Raw genomic sequence first — 18,530 nt, 5'->3', positions numbered from 1 at the left:
AAACCCCCCGAACCCCTCGATTAGATTGCAGTCTGTAACTCACTCCCGGGTATCTGTTATTCTATATATAAACCCCCCAAATCCCTCGATTAGATTCCAGTCTGTAATTCACTCCCGGGTATCTGTTATTCTTTCTAAACCCCCCGAACCCCTCGATTAGATTGCAGTCTGTAACTCACTCCCGGGTATCTGTTATTCTATATATAAACCCCCCGAATCCCTCGATTAGATTCCAGTCTGTAACTCACTCCCAGGTATCTGTTATTCTATATATAAACCCTTCGATTAGATTCCAGTCTGTAACTCACTCCCGGGTATCTGTTACTCAAAATATAAACCCCCCGAACCCCTCGATTAGATTCCAGTCTGTAACTCACTCCCGGATTTCTGTTGTTCTATATATAAACCCCTCGATTAGATTCCAGTCTGTAACTCACTCCCGGGTATCTGTTATTCTATATATAAACCCCACCGAACCCCTCAATTAGATTCCAGTCTGTCACTCATTCCCGGGTTTCTGTTATTCTATATATAAACCCCTCGATTAGATTCCAGTCTGTAACTCACTCCCGGGTTTCTGTTATTCTATATATAAACCCCTCGATTAGATTCCAGTCTGTAACTCACTCCCGGGTTTCTGTTATTCTATATATAAACCCCTCGATTAGATTCCAGTCTGTAACTCACTCCCGGGTTTCTCTTATTCTATATATAAACCCCTCGATTAGATTCCAGTCTGTAACTCACTCCCGGGTTTCTGTTATTCTATATATAAACCCCTCGATTAGATTCCAGTCTGTAACTCACTCCCGGGTTTCTGTTATTCTATATATAAACCCCTCGATTAGATTCCAGTCTGTAACTCACTCCCGGGTTTCTGTTATTCTATATATAAACCCCTCGATTGGATTCCAGTCTGTAACTCACTCCCGGGTTTCTGTTATTCTATATATAAACCCCTCGATTAGATTCCAGTCTGTAACTCACTCCCGGGTTTCTGTTATTCTATATATAAACCCCTCGATTAGATTCCAGTCTGTAACTCACTCCCGGGTTTCTGTTATTCTATATGTAAACCCCTCGATTAGATTCCAGTCTGTAACTCACTCCCGGGTTTCTGTTATTCTATATGTAAACCCCTCGATTAGATTCCAGTCTGTAACTCACTCCCGGGTTTCTGTTATTCTATATATAAACCCCTCGATTAGATTCCAGTCTGTAACTCACTCCCGGGTTTCTGTTATTCTATATATAAACCCCTCGATTAGATTCCAGTCTGTAACTCACTCGCGGGTTTCTGTTATTCTATATATAAACCCCTCGATTAGATTCCAGTCTGTAACTCACTCCCGGGTTTCTGTTATTCTATATATAAACCCCTCGATTAGATTCCAGTCTGTAACTCACTCCCGGGTTTCTGTTATTCTATATATAAACCCCTCGATTAGATTCCAGTCTGTAACTCACTCCCGGGTTTCTGTTATTCTATATATAAACCCCTCGATTAGATTCCAGTCTGTAACTCACTCCCGGGTTTCTGTTATTCTATATATAAACCCCTCGATTAGATTCCAGTCTGTAACTCACTCCCGGGTTTCTGTTATTCTATATATAAACCCCTCGATTAGATTCCAGTCTGTAACTCACTCCCGGGTTTCTGTTATTCTATATGTAAACCCCTCGATTAGATTCCAGTCTGTAACTCACTCCCGGGTTTCTGTTATTCTATATATAAACCCCTCGATTAGATTCCAGTCTGTAACTCACTCCCGGGTTTCTGTTATTCTATATATAAACCCCTCGATTAGATTCCAGTCTGTAACTCACTCCCAGGTATCTGTTGTTCTATACATAAACCCCTCGATTAGATTCCAGTCTGTATCTCAGTCCCGGGTATCTGTTATTCTATATATAAACACCCCAGTAGGTAGGGACGTTTCTTTGTCCAGACTGAGGGTGGAATTGGGGATGACAGGTGAGGCAGGAGACACGGCGGGAAAGAGAAGCTCTGCAAGGTCTGCCTTTGGCTGCTTCACTGATGAACTAACTGTGAGGCCACTCAGACTGTTCAAATGGCAGGGCGCCAATCTAAGAAATGATCCAACAGCTGACTGACAGTCGGGTTTTCACAGACCACCACTAATGTCTGGAGCCACTGACTTGTTGACGCTGTTCCGGGACCATTAAGAACAGGAAATTCTTCAGGCAGAAGCAGTCTGGGATCCATTAGCACTTCCTGCCAGTCGAGACTGCTAAACTGCTTCGGATTCGCGTCTGTCCTATTCCCATTCTGTTCGGTGAATGTTGAGGCAGGTTTTGGGGACAGCTCGGAGCACACCTCATTACGAATGGTCCTGACCGTGTTTGAGAACAACTGAAGATTGCCCAGTGCGAAGAAACAATGAGGTATGACAACAGACTGGATAAATATTGCAGATGTTTCCCCCACTTACCAAGCGCTGAGTGAGACTCCCAATCAGTAAGAGCAGGTCAGAGGCTGGGAATTCTTTGGCGAGTATCCTGAGGGAGCAATGCATGGTCGGAGGGTCAGTACTGAGGGAGAACCGCACTGTCAGAGGGTCAGTACTGAGGGAACGCCGCACTGTCGGAGGGTCAGTACTGAGGGAGCACTGCATGGTCGGAGGGTCAGTACTGAGGGAACACTGCATGGTCGGAGGGTCAGTACTGAGGGAGAACCGCACTGTCGGAGGGTCAGTAGTGAGGGAACGCCGCACTGTCGGAGGGTCAGTACTGAGGGAGTGCCACACTGTCAGAGGGTCAGTACTGAGGGAGCGTCACACTGTCGGAGGGTCAGTACTGAGGGAGTGCCGCACTGTCAGAGGGTCAGTACTGAGGGAGCGCCACACTGTCAGAGGGTCAGTACTGAGGGAGCGTCACATTGTCAGAGGGTCAGTACTGAGGGATAACAACACTGTCAGAGGGTCAGTACTGAGGGAGCGCCAGAGGGTCAGTACTGAGGGAGCGTCACACTGTCAGAGGGTCAGGACTGAGGGAGCGTCACACTGTCGGAGGATCAGTACTGAAGGAGAACCGCACTGTCAGAGGGTCAGTACTGAGGGAGCAGCGCACTGTCGGAGGGTCAGTACTGAGGGAGCGCCGCACTGTCGGAGGGTCAGTACTGAGGGAGCGCAGCACTGTTGGAGGGTCAGTACTGAGGGAGAACCGCACTGTCGGAGGGTCAGTACTGAGGGAGCGCCGCACTGTCGGAGGGTCAGTACTGAGGGAGAACCGCCCTGTCGGAGGGTCAGTACTGAGGGAGCGCAGCACTGTTGGAGGGTCAGTACTGAGGGAGAACCGCACTGTCGGAGGGTCAGTACTGAGGGAGCGCAGCACTGTTGGAGGGTCAGTACTGAGGGAGCGCAGCACTGTTGGAGGGTCAGTACTGAGGGAGTGCAGCACTGTTGAAGGGTCAGTACTGAGGGAGCGCCGCACTGTCGGAGGGTCAGTACTGAGGGAGTGCCGCACTGTCGGTGGGTCAGTACTGAGGGAGCGCAGTACTGTCAGAGGGTCAGTACTGAGGGAGTGCCACACTGTCGGAGGGTCAGTACTGAGGGAGCGCCGCACTGTCGGTGGGTCAGTACTGAGTGACGCCGCACTGTCGGGGGGTCAGTACTGAGGGAGCGCAGCACTGTCGGAGGGTCAGTACTGAGGGAGGGCCGCACTGTCGGAGGGTCAGTACTGAGGGAGTGCCGCACTGACGGAGGGTCAGTACTGAGGGAGCGCCGCACTATCGGTGGGTCAGTACTGAGGGAGCGCAGTACTGTCGGAGGGTCAGTACTGAGTGACGCCGCACTGTCGGAGGGTCAGTACTGAGGGAGCGCAGTACTGTCGGAGCGTCAGTACTGAGGGAGCGCAGTACTGTCGGAGGGTCAGTACTGAGTGACGCCGTACTGTCGGGGGGTCAGTACTGAGGGAGCGCAGCACTGTCGGAGGGTAAGTACTGAGGGAGGGCCGCACTGTCGGAGGGTCAGTACTGAGGGAGTGCCGCACTGTCGGAGGGTCAGTACTGAGAGAGTGCCGCACTGTCGGAGGATCAGTACTGAGGGAGTGCCGCACTGTCGGAGGGTCAGTACTGAGGGAGCGCAGCACTGTCAGAGGGTCAGTACTGAGGGAGCGCCGCACTGTCGGAGGGTCAGTACTGAGGGAGCGCCGCACTGTTGGAGGTTCAGTACTGAGGGAGAGCCGCACTGTCGGAGGGTCAGTACTGAGAGAGTGCCGCACTGTCGGAGGATCAGTACTGAGGGAGTGCCGCACTGTCGGAGGGTCAGTACTGAGGGAGCGCAGTACTGTCGGAGGGTCAGTACTGAGGGAGCGCAGCACTGTCGGAGGGTCAGTACTGAGGGAGGGCCGCACTGTCGGAGGGTCAGTACTGAGGGAGTGCCGCACTGTCGAAGGGTCAGGACTGAGGGAGTGCCGCACTGTCGGAGGATCAGTACTGAGGGAGTGCCGCACTGTCGGAGGGTCAGTACTGAGGGAGCGCAGTACTGTCGGAGGGTCAGTGCTGAGGGAGCGCATTACTGTCGGAGGGTCAGTACTGAGTGACGCCGCACTGTCGGGGGGTCAGTACTGAGGGAGCACCGCACTGTCGGAGGGTCAGTACTGAGGGAGGGCCGCACTGTCGGAGGATCAGTACTGAGGGAGTGCCGCACTGTCAGAGGATCAGTACTGAGGGAGCGCAGTACTGTCGGAGGGTCAGTACTGAGGGAGCGCCGCACTGTCGGAGGGTCAGTACTGAGTGACGCCGCACTGTCGGGGGTTCAGTACTGAGGGAGGGCCGCACTGTCGGAGGGTCAGTACTGTGGGAGCGCAGCACTGTCGGAGGGTCAGTACTGAGGGAGGGCCGCACTGTCGGAGGGTCAGTACTGAGGGAGTGCCGCACTGTCGGAGGGTCAGTACTGAGAGAGTGCCGCACTGTCGGAGGATCAGTACTGAGGGAGTGCCGCACTGTCGGAGGGTCAGTACTGAGGGAGCGCAGCACTGTCAGAGGGTCAGTACTGAGGGAGCGCCGCACTGTCGGAGGGTCAGTACTGAGGGAGCGCCGCACTGTTGGAGGGTCAGTACTGAGGGAACGCCGCACTGTCGGAGGGTCAGTACTGAGGGAGTGACGCACTGTCGGAGGGTCAGTACTGAGGGAGCGCCGCACTGTTGGAGGGTCAGTACTGAGGGAACGCCGCACTGTCGGAGGGTCAGTACTGAGGGAGTGACGCACTGTCGGAGGGTCAGTACTGAGGGAGCGCCGCACTGTTGGAGGGTCAGTACTGAGGGAGTGACGCACTGTCGGAGGGTCAGTACTGAGGGAGCGCTGCACTGTTGGAGGGTCAGTACTGAGGGAGTGACGCACTGTCGGAGGGTCAGTACTGAGGGAGCGCCACACTGTCGGAGGGTCAGTACTGAGGGAGTACCGCACTGTTGGAGGTGCTGTCTTTTGGGATAAGACATTAACCTGAGGGCGCCCGTCTGTCCTCACAAGCGAATGAAAACTATCCCTGGGCCTCGATTGGATGAAGAACTGGACATTGGGGAGAGTTCTCCCTGGAATGCACTGCCTGAGAGTATGGGGGAGGCAGCTTCAGTCACGGCTTTCAGAAGAGAATTCGATAATTATCTGAAGCAGGAAAATTTGCCGTGTCATGAGGGAGTGGGACTCGGTGAGTTGCTCTTGCAGAGAGCTCGCACAGACACGATGGGCCAAATGGCCTCATTCTGTGCCGTAACCGTTCCGTGATTCTATAATGCCATCCTGTGGTGGGGCCCAATATTTATCCCTGAACCAATATCCCTTAAAAAAAAAACAAATGATCTCGGTGATTTATCACATTACTGCTTGTGGGATCTTCCTGTGCGCAAATTGGCTGCTGCAGTTCCAATGTTAAACAGTAACTACACCTCCCTACACTTCATTGGCTGTGTAGTGCTTTGGGAGGTCCTGAGGACGTGTCAGGCTCTAGAGAAATGCAGGTTCCTCTCCTTCCTTTCTCAGGTGACCATCCCAAGGGTTAATCAAACATTGTAATTTTTAAAGATTTTCTATTGGACGAAGAAAGTAAACTCAAAGCACAGAGCGTTCCAGAGGATTGTTCTGGCATCGCTCCCACTTTCCTGTGAGCTGACAGCATCGCAGAGTTCGGAATGGCTCTGCGTGTTTGTTTCCCCATTCTCCTCGGGAATGTTAGGCTGTCGTTACGTCGAGTCGAGGAACTCCCTCCTCTGCTCTGAAACCAACTCCTCCTGTCAGCCTGCCTGTGGCTTCCCGAGACGCAGGAAAAGTGTCAGTCGGAGGCCCAGCACCCACTGGGCAGGAGGTGGTCGAGTGTTTCATAGTCTTGGTTCAGTGGGTCTCCCTCACCCCTCGGGGTCAGATTCGAACTCCCACTCCAGAGACTTGAGTCCCATAATCCAGGCCCGAAACTCCAACAAGTGCCAGGAATGAGGCAGTGCTGCACTGTCATTGCGCAGTACTGAGGGAACACCGCACTGTCACTGGGCAGTACTGAGGGAGCGCCGCACTGTCACTGGGCAGTACTGAGGGAACACCGCACTGTCACAGCGCAGTACTGAGGGAGTGCCGCACTGTCACTGGGCAGTACTGAGGGAACACCGCACTGTCACTGGGCAGTACTGAGGGAACAGCGCACTGTCACTGCGCAGTACTGAGGGAACACCGCACTGTCACTGCGCAGTACTGAGGGAGTGCCGCACTGTCACTGGGCAGTACTGAGGGAGCGCCGCACTGTCACTGCGCAGTACTGAGGGAGTGCCGCACTGTCACTGCGCAGTACTGAGGGAGTGCCGCACTGTCACTGCGCAGTACTGAGGGAGTGCCGCACTGTCGGAGGGTCAGTACTGAGGGAGCGCCGCACTGTCACTGGGCAGTACTGAGGGAGCGCCACACTGTCAGAGGGTCAGTACTGAGGGAGTGCCGCACTGTCGGAGGGTCAGTACTGAGGGAGCGCCTCACTGTCAGAGGGTCAGTACTGAGGGAGCGCCGCACTGTCGGAGGGTCAGTACTGAGGGACCGCCACGCTGTCAGAGGGTCAGTACTGAGGGAGCGCCACGCTGTCGGAGGGTCAGTACTGAGGGAGCGCCACGCTGTCAGAGGGTCAGTACTGAGGGAGCGCCGCACTGTCGGAGGGTCAGTACTGAGGGAGCGCCGCACTGTCGGAGGGTCAGTACTGAGGGAGCGCCACGCTGTCAGAGGGTCAGTACTGAGGGAGCGCCGCACTGTCGGAGGGTCAGTACTGAGGGAGTGCCGCACTGTCGGAGGGTCAGTACTGAGGGAGCGCCGCACTGTCGGAGGGTCAGTACTGAGGGACCGCCACACTGTCGGAGGGTCAGTACTGAGGGAGCGCCGCACTGTCGGAGGGTCAGTACTGAGGGAGCGCCGCACTGTCGGAGGGTCAGTACTGAGGGAGCGTCGCGCTGTCGGAGGGTCAGTACTGAGGGAGCGTCGCACTGTCGGAGGGTCAGTACTGAGGGACCGCCACACTGTCGGAGGGTCAGTACTGAGGGACCGCCACACTGTCGGAGGGTCAGTACTGAGGGAGTGCCGCACTGTCAGAAATCCCGCCTATCGGGATGAGCTGTTGAACCGAGGCCCCTCCCCCCCTCCACCCTCTCAGGTGGATGTAAAAGATTGCACACCCACTATTGGAAGAAGAGCAGTGGGGGGGGGGGGGGGCGGGGGGAGTTCTCCCCGGTGTCCTGGGGCCAATATTTATCCCTCAACCAACATCAGTTAATGCAGATGATCTGGTCACTTATCACATTGCTGTGTGTGGGAGCTTGCTGTGCACAAATTGTCTGCCACATTTCCTATATTACAACAGTGACCACACTGTCCATTCTTGGCTGTGAGGCTCTTTGGGAGGTCCTGACGTGGTGAAGGTCCTGGAGGAATGCAAGACTTTCTCTCTAAACAGTGTAGATTAAAGGGAATTTTTTCCACCTCCTCAGGGCTAAGTAGCCCTGTGAGGAAGTGGCTTACCTTCCGATATCTCCAGCCGTCCAATTCTTCAGGTGAGTTGTCGCAAGAAATTCGGCCATGGGAGGCATCGTGACCTAGTGCGAACCCGTGCTCGGCTGACGTGTCACAGGAAACAGCAGGGGTTGGGGTCACTGGATGGTTAACAGGTTTCGGTACAGGGATCGACAATGAGTCCCGTACACGGACACCAGTGTCCGGGGTAGCAGGTTTTGGGGCCCGTGACTGGTAATTTCGGGGACGGGAAATTTTCCAGTGTCTTGTTTCAGACTGGCTTTTTTTTTAAAAAAAGCGTAGAAAAGGCAGGAGAGAGGGGGACAAGGGAGAGAGTGAGAGAGAGAAGGGGAGAGAGAGGGAGTGGGGGGGGAAGAGATGGGGAGGGGAGAGAGGGGAGAGAAAGAGATCAGGATCACACCTGACAGACGGACATCTATCTGGATGCCCTGCATCGCTATATCAAATATGCAGGCTGACATTGACTACTTGTGCAAGCAAAAGCAATGTCAGGTATCTCACTAAATAGGGAGAAATGTGTTTTAAACGGGACTGTGTTTTGATGGCATAAGTTTGGCTATACACTTTAAATACAGATTAATTGCCCCCTATGTCCGCGGCTGGGTCAATAATTTTGTCAGATGTCTGTGGTGCAACACTTTGGGGCCTATCCCTGTTCAGGGTCACTCTCCCTTTTCCCCCACTGTCACAGACAGATTAGCTGAGGGTTGCGAGCTGAATGTCAAGGGCTAGATTGGGAGGAGAGTCTTCACAAACTAGGGTTGTATTCTACGGAAATAAAAGCAAAATACTGCGGATGCTGGAAATCTGAAATAAAAACAAGCAATGCTGGAAGTACTCAGCAGGTCTGGCAGCGTCTGTGGAGAGAGAAGCAGAGTTAACGTTTCAGGTCAGTGACCCTTCTTCAGAACTGTCAAATATTAGAAACATAGAAGGTTATAAGCATGTCAAGCGGGTGTGGGGCAAGCGATAACAAAGGAGAAGGTGTAGATAGGACAAGATCACAGAATAGCTGACCAGAAGGTCGTGGAGCAAAGGCAAACAATATGTTAATGGTGTGTTGAAAGACAAAGCATTAGTACAGATAGGGTGTTAACGGACTGAATGTTGAACATCCGCAAGTACAAACATGAAAAAAAACAGTGGGTAAGCAAACTGAACAAACTAAGATGAAATGAAATAAAATAAACACAAAAAAAAATTATATAAAAAAAGGAAAAAGAAAAAAAATAACTAAAAATGAAAGTAAAATGGGGGGCCCCGTCATGCTCTGAAATGATTGAACTCAATGTTCAGTCCGGCAGGCTGTAGTGTGCCTAATCGGTCAATGAGATGTTGTTCTTCGAGCTTGTGTTGATGTTCACCGGAACACTACAGCAAGCCCAGGACAGAGATGTGAGCATGAGAGCAGGGGGGAGTGTTGAAATGGCCAGCAACCGGAAGCTCGGGGTCCTGCTTGCAGACTGAGCAGAGGTGTTCCGCAAAGCGGTCACCCAGTCTGCGTTCGGTCCCCCCAATGTAGAGGAGACCACATTGTGAGCAGCGAATACAGTATACTACATTGAAAGAAGTACAAGTAAATCGCTGCTTCACCTGAAAGGAGTGTTTGGGGCCTGGGATAGTGAAGAGAGAGGAGGTAAATGGGCAGGTATTACACCTCCTGCGATTGCAGGGGAAGGTGCCCTGGGACGGGGACGAGGTGGTGGGGGTAATGGAGAAGTAGACCAGGGTGTCGCGGAGGGAACGATCCCATCGGAATGCTGACAGGGGAAGGGAGGGGAAGATGCGTTTGGTAGTGGCATCACGCTGGAGGTGGCGGAAATGGCGGAGGATGATCCTTTGGATATGGAGGCTGATGGGGTGGAAAGTGAGTGGAGTTGAGTGAGAGGAATTATTATTGTATTCCATGGGGTTTGTTTGGGTACTGTGCCCCCTTCCCTTCAAATCTGCCGTTATCTCTCCTCTCCTCCTCAAAAAAACAACCCTTCACCCCTCTGCCCTTCCAAACTACCGTCCCATATCCAACCTCCCTCTCCTCTCCAAAGTCCTTGAATGTGTTGTCACCTCCCAAATCTATGTTTGAATCCCTCCAATCAGGTTTCCGTCCCTGTCACAGTACCGGAATGCCTCTAAGTAAAGTCACAAATGACATCCCATGTGACTCTGATAAAGATAAACTTTCCCTCCTCGTCCTCCTCGACCTGCTGCACCCTTTGACACGGATGACCACACCATCCTCCTCCACCGCCTCTCCGCTGTCGTCCAGCTGGGTGGGACTGCTCTCACCTGGTTCCATTCTTATCTATTTCATCGTAGCCGGAGAATTGGCTTCTCTTCCTGCTCCCGCACCGTTACCTCTAGTGTCCCCCAAGGATTTATCCTCGGCCCCCTCCTATTTCTCATCTACGTGCTGCCCCTCGGCGACATCATCCGAAAGCACAATGTTAGTTTTCACATGTACACTGACGACACCCAGCTCTACCTCACCACCACCTCTCTCGACTCCTCCGCTGTCTCTGAATTCTCAGACTGCTGATCCGACATCCAGTACTGGATGAGCAGAAATTTCCTCCTACTAAATATTGGAAAGATTGAAGTCATAGTTTTCGGTCCCTGCTCCAAACTCCCTCGCCACCGACTCCATCCCTCTCCCTGGCAACAGTCTGAGATTAAGCCAACCTGTTTGTAACCTCGGGGTCACATTTGACCCCCAGGATGAGCTCCCGATCACATATCCGCGCCATCACTAAGACCGCCTATTTCCACCTCCGTGAACTTCACTCCTGTCTCAGCTCATCTGCTGCTGAAGCCCTCATTCATGTCTTCATTCCCTCTAGACTTGACTACTCCAACGCACTCCTGGCCGGTCTCCCACATTCTACTCTCCGTTAAACTCAAAGTCATCCAGAACTCTACTGCCCCTGTCTTAACTCGCACCGAGTCCCATTCCCCGATCACCCCACGCTGCTCGCTGACCTACATTGGCTCCCGGTCAAGCAACGGCTCGATTTTAAAATCACAGAATCGTTACAGTGCAGAAGGAGGCTGTTCAGCCCATCGTGTCCGCACCGGCTCTCTGAAAGAGCAATTCTCTCAGTTCCACTTCCCTGCCTTCTCCCCGTAACCCTGCACTTCCTGTTCATATGACTGTCTAATTCCCTTTTGAATGCTCCAATCGAACCTGCCTCCACCACGTTCTCAGGCAGCGCATTCCAGACCCTAACCACTCGCTGCGTCAAAACGTTTTTCCTGCTGTCGCTTTTGCCCCTCTTACCAAAGACTTTAAATCTGTGCCCTCCCGTTCCCGATCCTTTCACGAGCAGGAACAGTTTCTCTCCATCTCCTCTGCCCAGACCCCTCATGGTTTTTGAACACCTCGGTCAAATCGCCTCTCAGCCTTGTATTCCAATCCCTCCGTCACCTCGCCCCCTCCTCATCTCCGGAACCTCCTACAACCCTCCGGGATCTCTGCGCTCCTCCAATTCCGGCCTCTTGACCATCCCCCCGATTCCCATCGCTCCACCATTGGCGGCCGAGCCTTCAGCTGCCTGGGGGCTCCTAAGCTCTGGAATTCCCCTCCCTAAACCTCTCCGCCTCCCTCCCTCCTCCTTTAAGACACTCCGTAAAAACTGACCTCTCTGACCGAGCGATTGGTCGCCCGTCCCTAACATCTCCTGATGTGGCTCGGGGTCAAATTTTGTCTGATAATCGCTCCTGTGAAGCACCTTGGGATGTTTAATTATGTTAAAGGTGCTTTATAAATAGAAGTTGTTGTTTGAACGAAATTTTCAAGATATTAAGGGGAACGGGTAGGGTAGAGAGAGAGAGAAACTATTTCTTTTGGTTGGGGAGTCCATGATGAGGGGGCAGAGTCTAAACATGAGAGCCAAACCTTTCAGGAGTGAAATTAGGAAACACTTCCACACACAAAGGGTTGTAGAAGTTTGGAACCCCCCCCCTACAAATGGCGATCGATGCTGGATCAGTTGTAATTTGTTAAATCTGAGAGATTGATCGAGTTTTATTCTCCAAATGTATGAAGGGATATGGGGCAAAAGCAGGGATATGGAGTTAGATCACAGATCAGCCTTGATCTCACTGAATGGTGGAACAGGATCGAGGGGCTGAATGGCCTACTCCTGTCCCTACGGTCTTACAGTCCTATGTTTCTGTAGTTGGCTGGTACGGAAGGCATTATTGGTCTGTTACCACCGTTTCCCAGAAACGGGCCGCAAAAAAAAAAAGCAGCAGGGAGGGAGAAGGCGAGTTTTCGAAACGCGTGAGTGGGTCGCTGAGGAAGGAGGGGCGGTGGGAGAGGAGAGGGCCAGAGTGAGAAGCAGAGAGAATGGGGAAGGAGAAGAGGTGAATCAGCGGACCTAAGTCAGGACTGTGAGTGTCACGTTGCTGTCTGCAGATTGGTGAGTTCTGTTTTGGAATGCTGCTGTCCCTCTCTCTCTGTCTCTGACACTCTCTCTCTCTCTCTCTCTGTCTCTCCCTGTCTCTGTCTCTCTCTGTCTCTCTCTCTCTGTCTCTGTCAGTCTGTCTCTCTCTCTCTGTCTTTCCGTCTGTCTCTCTCTTTGTTTCTCTCTTTCTATCTCTGTCTCTCTCTCTCTGTCTCTCGATCTCTCTGACTCTCTGTCTCTGTCTCTCTCTGTTCCAGTCAGGCCTTCTCTGTCTCTGTCTGTCTGTCTGTCTCTCTCTCTCTCTCTGTCTCTCTCTGTCTCTCTCTCTGTCTCTCTCTCTGTCTCTGTCTCTCTCTCTCTCTCTCTGTCTCTCTCTCTGTCTCTCTCTGTTCCAGCCAGTCCTTCTCTCTCTCTGTCTCTGTCTGTCTCTCTCTCTTTCTCTGTCTCTCTCTGTCTCTGTCAGTCTGTCTCTCTCTCTCTGTCTTTCCGTCTGTCTCTCTCTCTGTTTCTCTCTTTCTGTCTCTCTCTCTCTCTGTCACTCCTTCCCTCTCTCTGTCTCTCTCTCTCTTTTTGTCTCCGTCTGCTCTCTCTGTCTCTCTTCCTATCCCTTTCTGCACCTCTTTATCACTGTCTCTTTCACTGTTTCTCTCTTTCTCGCGACCTCGCTTTCTCTCCGTGTCTCTCTCTTGCTCTGTCTGTCTCTCTTTCTATCTCTTTTCTGACTTGCTCTCTCTCTCTCCACCTATTCTTTCTCCATCTCTCTTCCTTCTTCTTCCTCTCTGTCTTTCTCTCTCCCTCTCTCTCCAGCGAGCTGACGGAATGATGTCAGTCAGGGTAGCAGGAGCAGCTTGCCGTTGTGCGGGGAATGTGGAGATGTTTAAAAGCGCCAAGATTTCACAGCGATTACAGTTGACATGTGAGCAATTAAGGGACATAAAATGGTGCACATACACGTTGATACTGGGAATCATGGACCTTAGTGAATGCCGGGCACACAGTCTATCTCCATAAAGCCCTCACTCATTGATGTAATCCTCTCACCTTGGGTCCGTGCTGGTGTTTCAGCTCCACTCGAGCCTCCTCCCACCCGCTCTCCATCTCCCTCTCTCGCCATATCCTTCTATCCTTTTCTCCCTCACGTGTTTATCCAGCTTCCCATTCAGCTTCCAGAGTCCCGGCCTGTTCAATCTTTCCTCATAGTTATCATCGCTCAGTTCTTATATCATCCTTGTAAATCATTTTTACACCTTCTCCAATGCCTTTGTATACTTTTTTATAATATGGAGACGGGAACTGTACACAGTGCTCCAAGTGTGATATGGAGACTGGAACTGTACACAGTGCTCCAAGTGTGATATGGAGACTGGAACTGTACACAGTGCTCCAAGTGTGATATGGAGACTGGAACTGTACACAGTGCTCCAAGTGCGATATGGAGACTGGAACTGTACACAGTGCTCCAAGTGCGATATGGAGACTGGAACTGTACACAGTGCTCCAAGTGCGATATGGAGACTGGAACTGTACACTGTGTTCCAAGTGTGATATGGAGACTGGAACTGTACACTGTGTTCCAAGTGTGATATGGAGACTGGAACTGTACACAGTGCTCCAAGTGTGATATGGAGACTGGAACTGTACACAGTGCTCCAAGTGCGATATGGAGACTGGAACTGTACACAGTGCTCCAAGTGGGATATGGAGACTGGAACTGTACACAGTGCTCCAAGTGTGATATGGAGACCGGAACTGTACACAGTGCTCCAAGTGGGATATGGAGACTGGAACTGTACACAATGCTCCAAGTGGGATATGGAGACTGGAACTGTACACAGTGCTCCAAGTGGGATATGGAGACTGGAACTGCACACAGTGCTCCAAGTGTGATATGGAGACTGGAACTGTACACAGTGCTCCAAGTGCTATTTGGAGACTGGAACTGTACACAGTGCTCCAAGTGTGATATGGAGACTGGAACTGTACACAGTGCTCCAAGTGCTATTTGGAGACTGGAACTGTACACAGTGCTCCAAGTGTGATATGGAGACTGGAACTGTACACAGTGCTCCAAGTGCTATTTGGAGACTGGAACTGTACACAGTGCTCCAAGTGTGATATGGAGACTGGAACTGTACACAGTGCTCCGACTGTGATATGGAGACAGGAACTATACACAGTACTCCAAGTGTGATATGGAGACTGGAACTGTACACAGTGCTCCAAGTGTGATATGGAGACTGGAACTGTACACAGTGCTCCAAGTGCGATATGGAGACTGGAACTGTACACAGTGCTCCAAGTGTGATATGGAGACCGGAACTGTACACAGTGCTCCAAGTGGGATATGGAGACTGGAACTGTACACAGTGCTCCAAGTGTGATATGGAGACTGAAACTGTACACAGTGCTCCAAGTGGGATATGGAGACTGGAACTGTACACAGTGCTCCAAGTGGGATATGGAGACTGGAACAGTACACAGTGCTCCAAGTGGGATATGGAGATGGGAACTGTACACAGTGCTCCAAGTGTGATATGGAGACTGGAACTGTACACAGTGCTCCAAGTGCTATTTGGAGACTGGAACTGTACACAGTGCTCCAAGTGGGATATGGAGACTGGAACTGTACACAGTGTTCCAAGTGGGATATGGAGACTGGAACTGTACACAGTGCTCCAAGTGTGATATGGCGACTGGAACTGTACACAGTGCTCCAAGTGTGATATGGCGACTGGAACTGTACACAGTGCTCCAAGTGCGATATGGAGACTGGAACTGTACACAGTGCTCCAAGTGCGATATGGAGACTGGAACTGTACACTGTGTTCCAAGTGTGATATGGAGACTGGAACTGTACACTGTGTTCCAAGTGTGATATGGAGACTGGAACTGTACACAGTGCTCCAAGTGGGATATGGAGACTGGAACTGTACACAGTGCTCCGACTGTGATATAGAGAAAGGAACTATACACAGTGCTCCAAGTGTGATATGGAGACTGGAACTGTACACAGTGCTCCAAGTGGGATATGGAGACTGGAACAGTACACAGTGCTCCAAGTGTGATATGGAGACTGGAACTGTACACAGTGTTCCAAGTGTGATATGGAGACTGGAACTGTACACAGTGCTCCAAGTGTGATATGGAGACTGGAACTGTACACAGTGCTCCAAGTGCTATTTGGAGACTGGAACTGTACACAGTGCTCCAAGTGTGATATGGAGACTGGAACTGTACACAGTGTTCCAAGTGGGATATGGAGACTGGAACTGTACACAGTGCTCCAAGTGGGATATGGAGACTGGAACTGTACACAGTGTTCCAAGTGGGATATGGAGACTGGAACTGTACACAGTGTTCCAAGTGGGATATGGAGACTGGAACTGTACACAGTGCTCCAAGTGGGATATGGAGACTGGAACTGTACACAGTGTTCCAAGTGGGATATGGAGACTGGAACTGTACACAGTGCTCCAAGTGCTATTTGGAGACTGGAACTGTACACAGTGCTCCAAGTGTGATATGGAGACTGGAACTGTACACAGTGCTCCAAGTGTGATATGGCGACTGGAACTGTACACAGTGCTCCAAGTGTGATATGGAGACTGGAACTGTACACAGTGTTCCAAGTGGGATATGGAGACTGGAACTGTACACAGTGTTCCAAGTGTGATATGGAGACTGGAACTGTACACAGTGCTCCAAGTGGGATATGGAGACTGGAACTGTACACAGTGCTCCAAGTGGGATATGGAGACCGGAACTGTACACAGTGCTCCAAGTGTGATATGGAGACTGGAACTGTACACAGTGTTCCAAGTGTGATATGGAGACTGGAACTGTACACAGTGCTCCAAGTGGGATATGGAGACTGGAACTGTACACAGTGCTCCAAGTGGGATATGGAGACTGGAACTGTACACAGTGCTCCAAGTGCGATATGGAGACTGGAACTGAACACAGTGCTCCAAGTGGGATATGGAGACCGGAACTGTACACAGTGTTCCAAGTGTGATATGGAGACTGGAACTGTACACAGTGCTCCAAGTGTGATATGGAGACTGGAACTGTACACAGTGCTCCAAGTGGGATATGGAGACTGGAACTGTACACAGTGCTCCAAGTGGGATATGGAGACTGGAACTGTACACAGTGCTCCAAGTGGGATATGGAGACCGGAACTGTACACAGTGCTCCAAGTGTGATATGGAGACTGGAACTGTACACAGTGCTCCAAGTGGGATATGGAGACCGGAACTGTACACAGTGCTCCAAGTGTGATATGGAGACCGGAACTGTACACAGTGCTCCAAGTGTGATATGGAGACTGGAACTGTACACAGTGCTCCAAGTGGGATATGGAGACTGGAACTGTACACAGTGCTCCAAGTGGGATATGGAGACTGGAACTGTACACAGTGCTCCAAGTGTGATATGGAGACTGGAACTGTACACAGTGCTCCAAGTGTGATATGGAGACTGGAACTGTACACAGTGCTACAAGTGGGATATGGAGACCGGAACTGTACACAGTGTTCCAAGTGGGATATGGAGACTGGAACTGTACACAGTGTTCCAAGTGGGATATGGAGACTGGAACTGTACACAGTGCTCCAAGTGGGATATGGAGACTGGAACTGTACACAGTGTTCCAAGTGGGATATGGAGACTGGAACTGTACACAGTGTTCCAAGTGGGATATGGAGACTGGAACTGTACACAGTGCTCCAAGTGTGATATGGAGACTGGAACTGTACACAGTGCTCCAAGTGTGATATGGAGACTGGAACTGTACACAGTGCTACAAGTGGGATATGGAGACCGGAACTGTACACAGTGTTCCAAGTGGGATATGGAGACTGGAACTGTACACAGTGCTCCAAGTGGGATATGGAGACTGGAACTGTACACAGTGCTCCAAGTGGGATATGGAGACTGGAACTGTACACAGTGCTCCAAGTGTGATATGGAGACTGGAACTGTACACAGTGCTACAAGTGGGATATAGAGACTGGAACTGTACATAGTGCTCCAAGTGGGATATGGAGACTGGAACTGTACACAGTGCTCCAAGTGTGATATGGAGACTGGAACTGTACACAGTGCTCCAAGTGGGATATGGAGACTGGAACTGTACACCGTGCTCCAAGTGGGATATGGAGACTGGAACTGTACACAGTGCTCCAAGTGTGATATGGAGACTGGAACTGTACACAGTGCTCCAAGTGGGATATGGAGACTGGAACTGTACACAGTGCTCCAAGTGTGATATGGAGACTGGAACTGTACACAGTGTTCCAAGTGTGATATGGAGACTGGAACTGTACACAGTGCTCCAAGTGTGATATGGAGACTGGAACTGTACACAGTGCTCCAAGTGGGATATGGAGACTGGAACTGTACACAGTGCTCCAAGTGGGATATGGAGACTGGAACTGTACACAGTGCTCCAAGTGGGATATGGAGACTGGAACTGTACACAGTGTTCCAAGTGTGATATGGAGACTGGAACTGTACACAGTGCTCCAAGTGTGATATGGAGACTGGAACTGTACACAGTGCTCCAAGTGTGATATGGAGACCGGAACTGTACACAGTGCTCCAAGTGGGATATGGAGACTGGAACTGTACACAGTGCTCCAAGTGTGATATGGAGACTGGAACTGTCCACAGTGCTCCAAGTGGGATATGGAGACTGGAACTGTACACAGTGCTCCAAGTGTGATATGGAGACCGGAACTGTACACAGTGCTCCAAGTGGGATATGGAGACTGGAACTGTACACAGTGCTCCAAGTGGGATATGGAGACTAGAATTGTACACAGTGTTCCAAGTGTGATATGGAGACTGGAACTGTACACAGTGCTCCAAGTGTGAAATGGAGACTGGAACTGTACACAGCGTTCCAAGTGTGATATGGAGACAGGAACTGTACACAGTGTTCCAAGTGGGATATGGAGACCGGAACTGTACACATTGCTCCAAGTGGGATATGGAGACTGGAACTGTACACAGTGCTCCAAGTGGGATATGGAGACTAGAATTGTACACAGTGTTCCAAGTGTGATATGGAGACTGGAACTGTACACAGTGCTCCAAGTGTGATATGG

The 18,530-nt window shown here is 51.2% G+C and overlaps 1 protein-coding gene across 2 annotated transcripts in view; it reads left to right on the top strand.

Annotated features, from left to right (window-relative positions):
• The first annotated feature begins 2,245 nt into the window (after window positions 1-2,245).
• The window catches only part of LOC137358287 (IQ motif and SEC7 domain-containing protein 2-like), a 133,888-nt gene continuing 117,603 nt past the window's right edge, over window positions 2,246-18,530 (top strand). Inside the window, exon 1 of one of the 2 annotated variants that reach the window (XM_068024203.1) lies at window positions 2,246-2,406. In XM_068024203.1, the coding sequence (XP_067880304.1) occupies window positions 2,402-2,406 (5 nt within the window). In that variant the 5' untranslated portion in view covers window positions 2,246-2,401. The remainder of the gene's footprint in view (window positions 2,407-18,530) is intronic. The other variant, XM_068024204.1, reaches the window with a different exon arrangement.

This window comes from Heterodontus francisci, chromosome 49 (genome assembly GCF_036365525.1).
Source record: "Heterodontus francisci isolate sHetFra1 chromosome 49, sHetFra1.hap1, whole genome shotgun sequence".
In the NCBI taxonomy this organism is placed as follows: domain Eukaryota; kingdom Metazoa; phylum Chordata; class Chondrichthyes; order Heterodontiformes; family Heterodontidae; genus Heterodontus; species Heterodontus francisci.
This window is presented reverse-complemented; position numbering and strand designations above follow the sequence as displayed.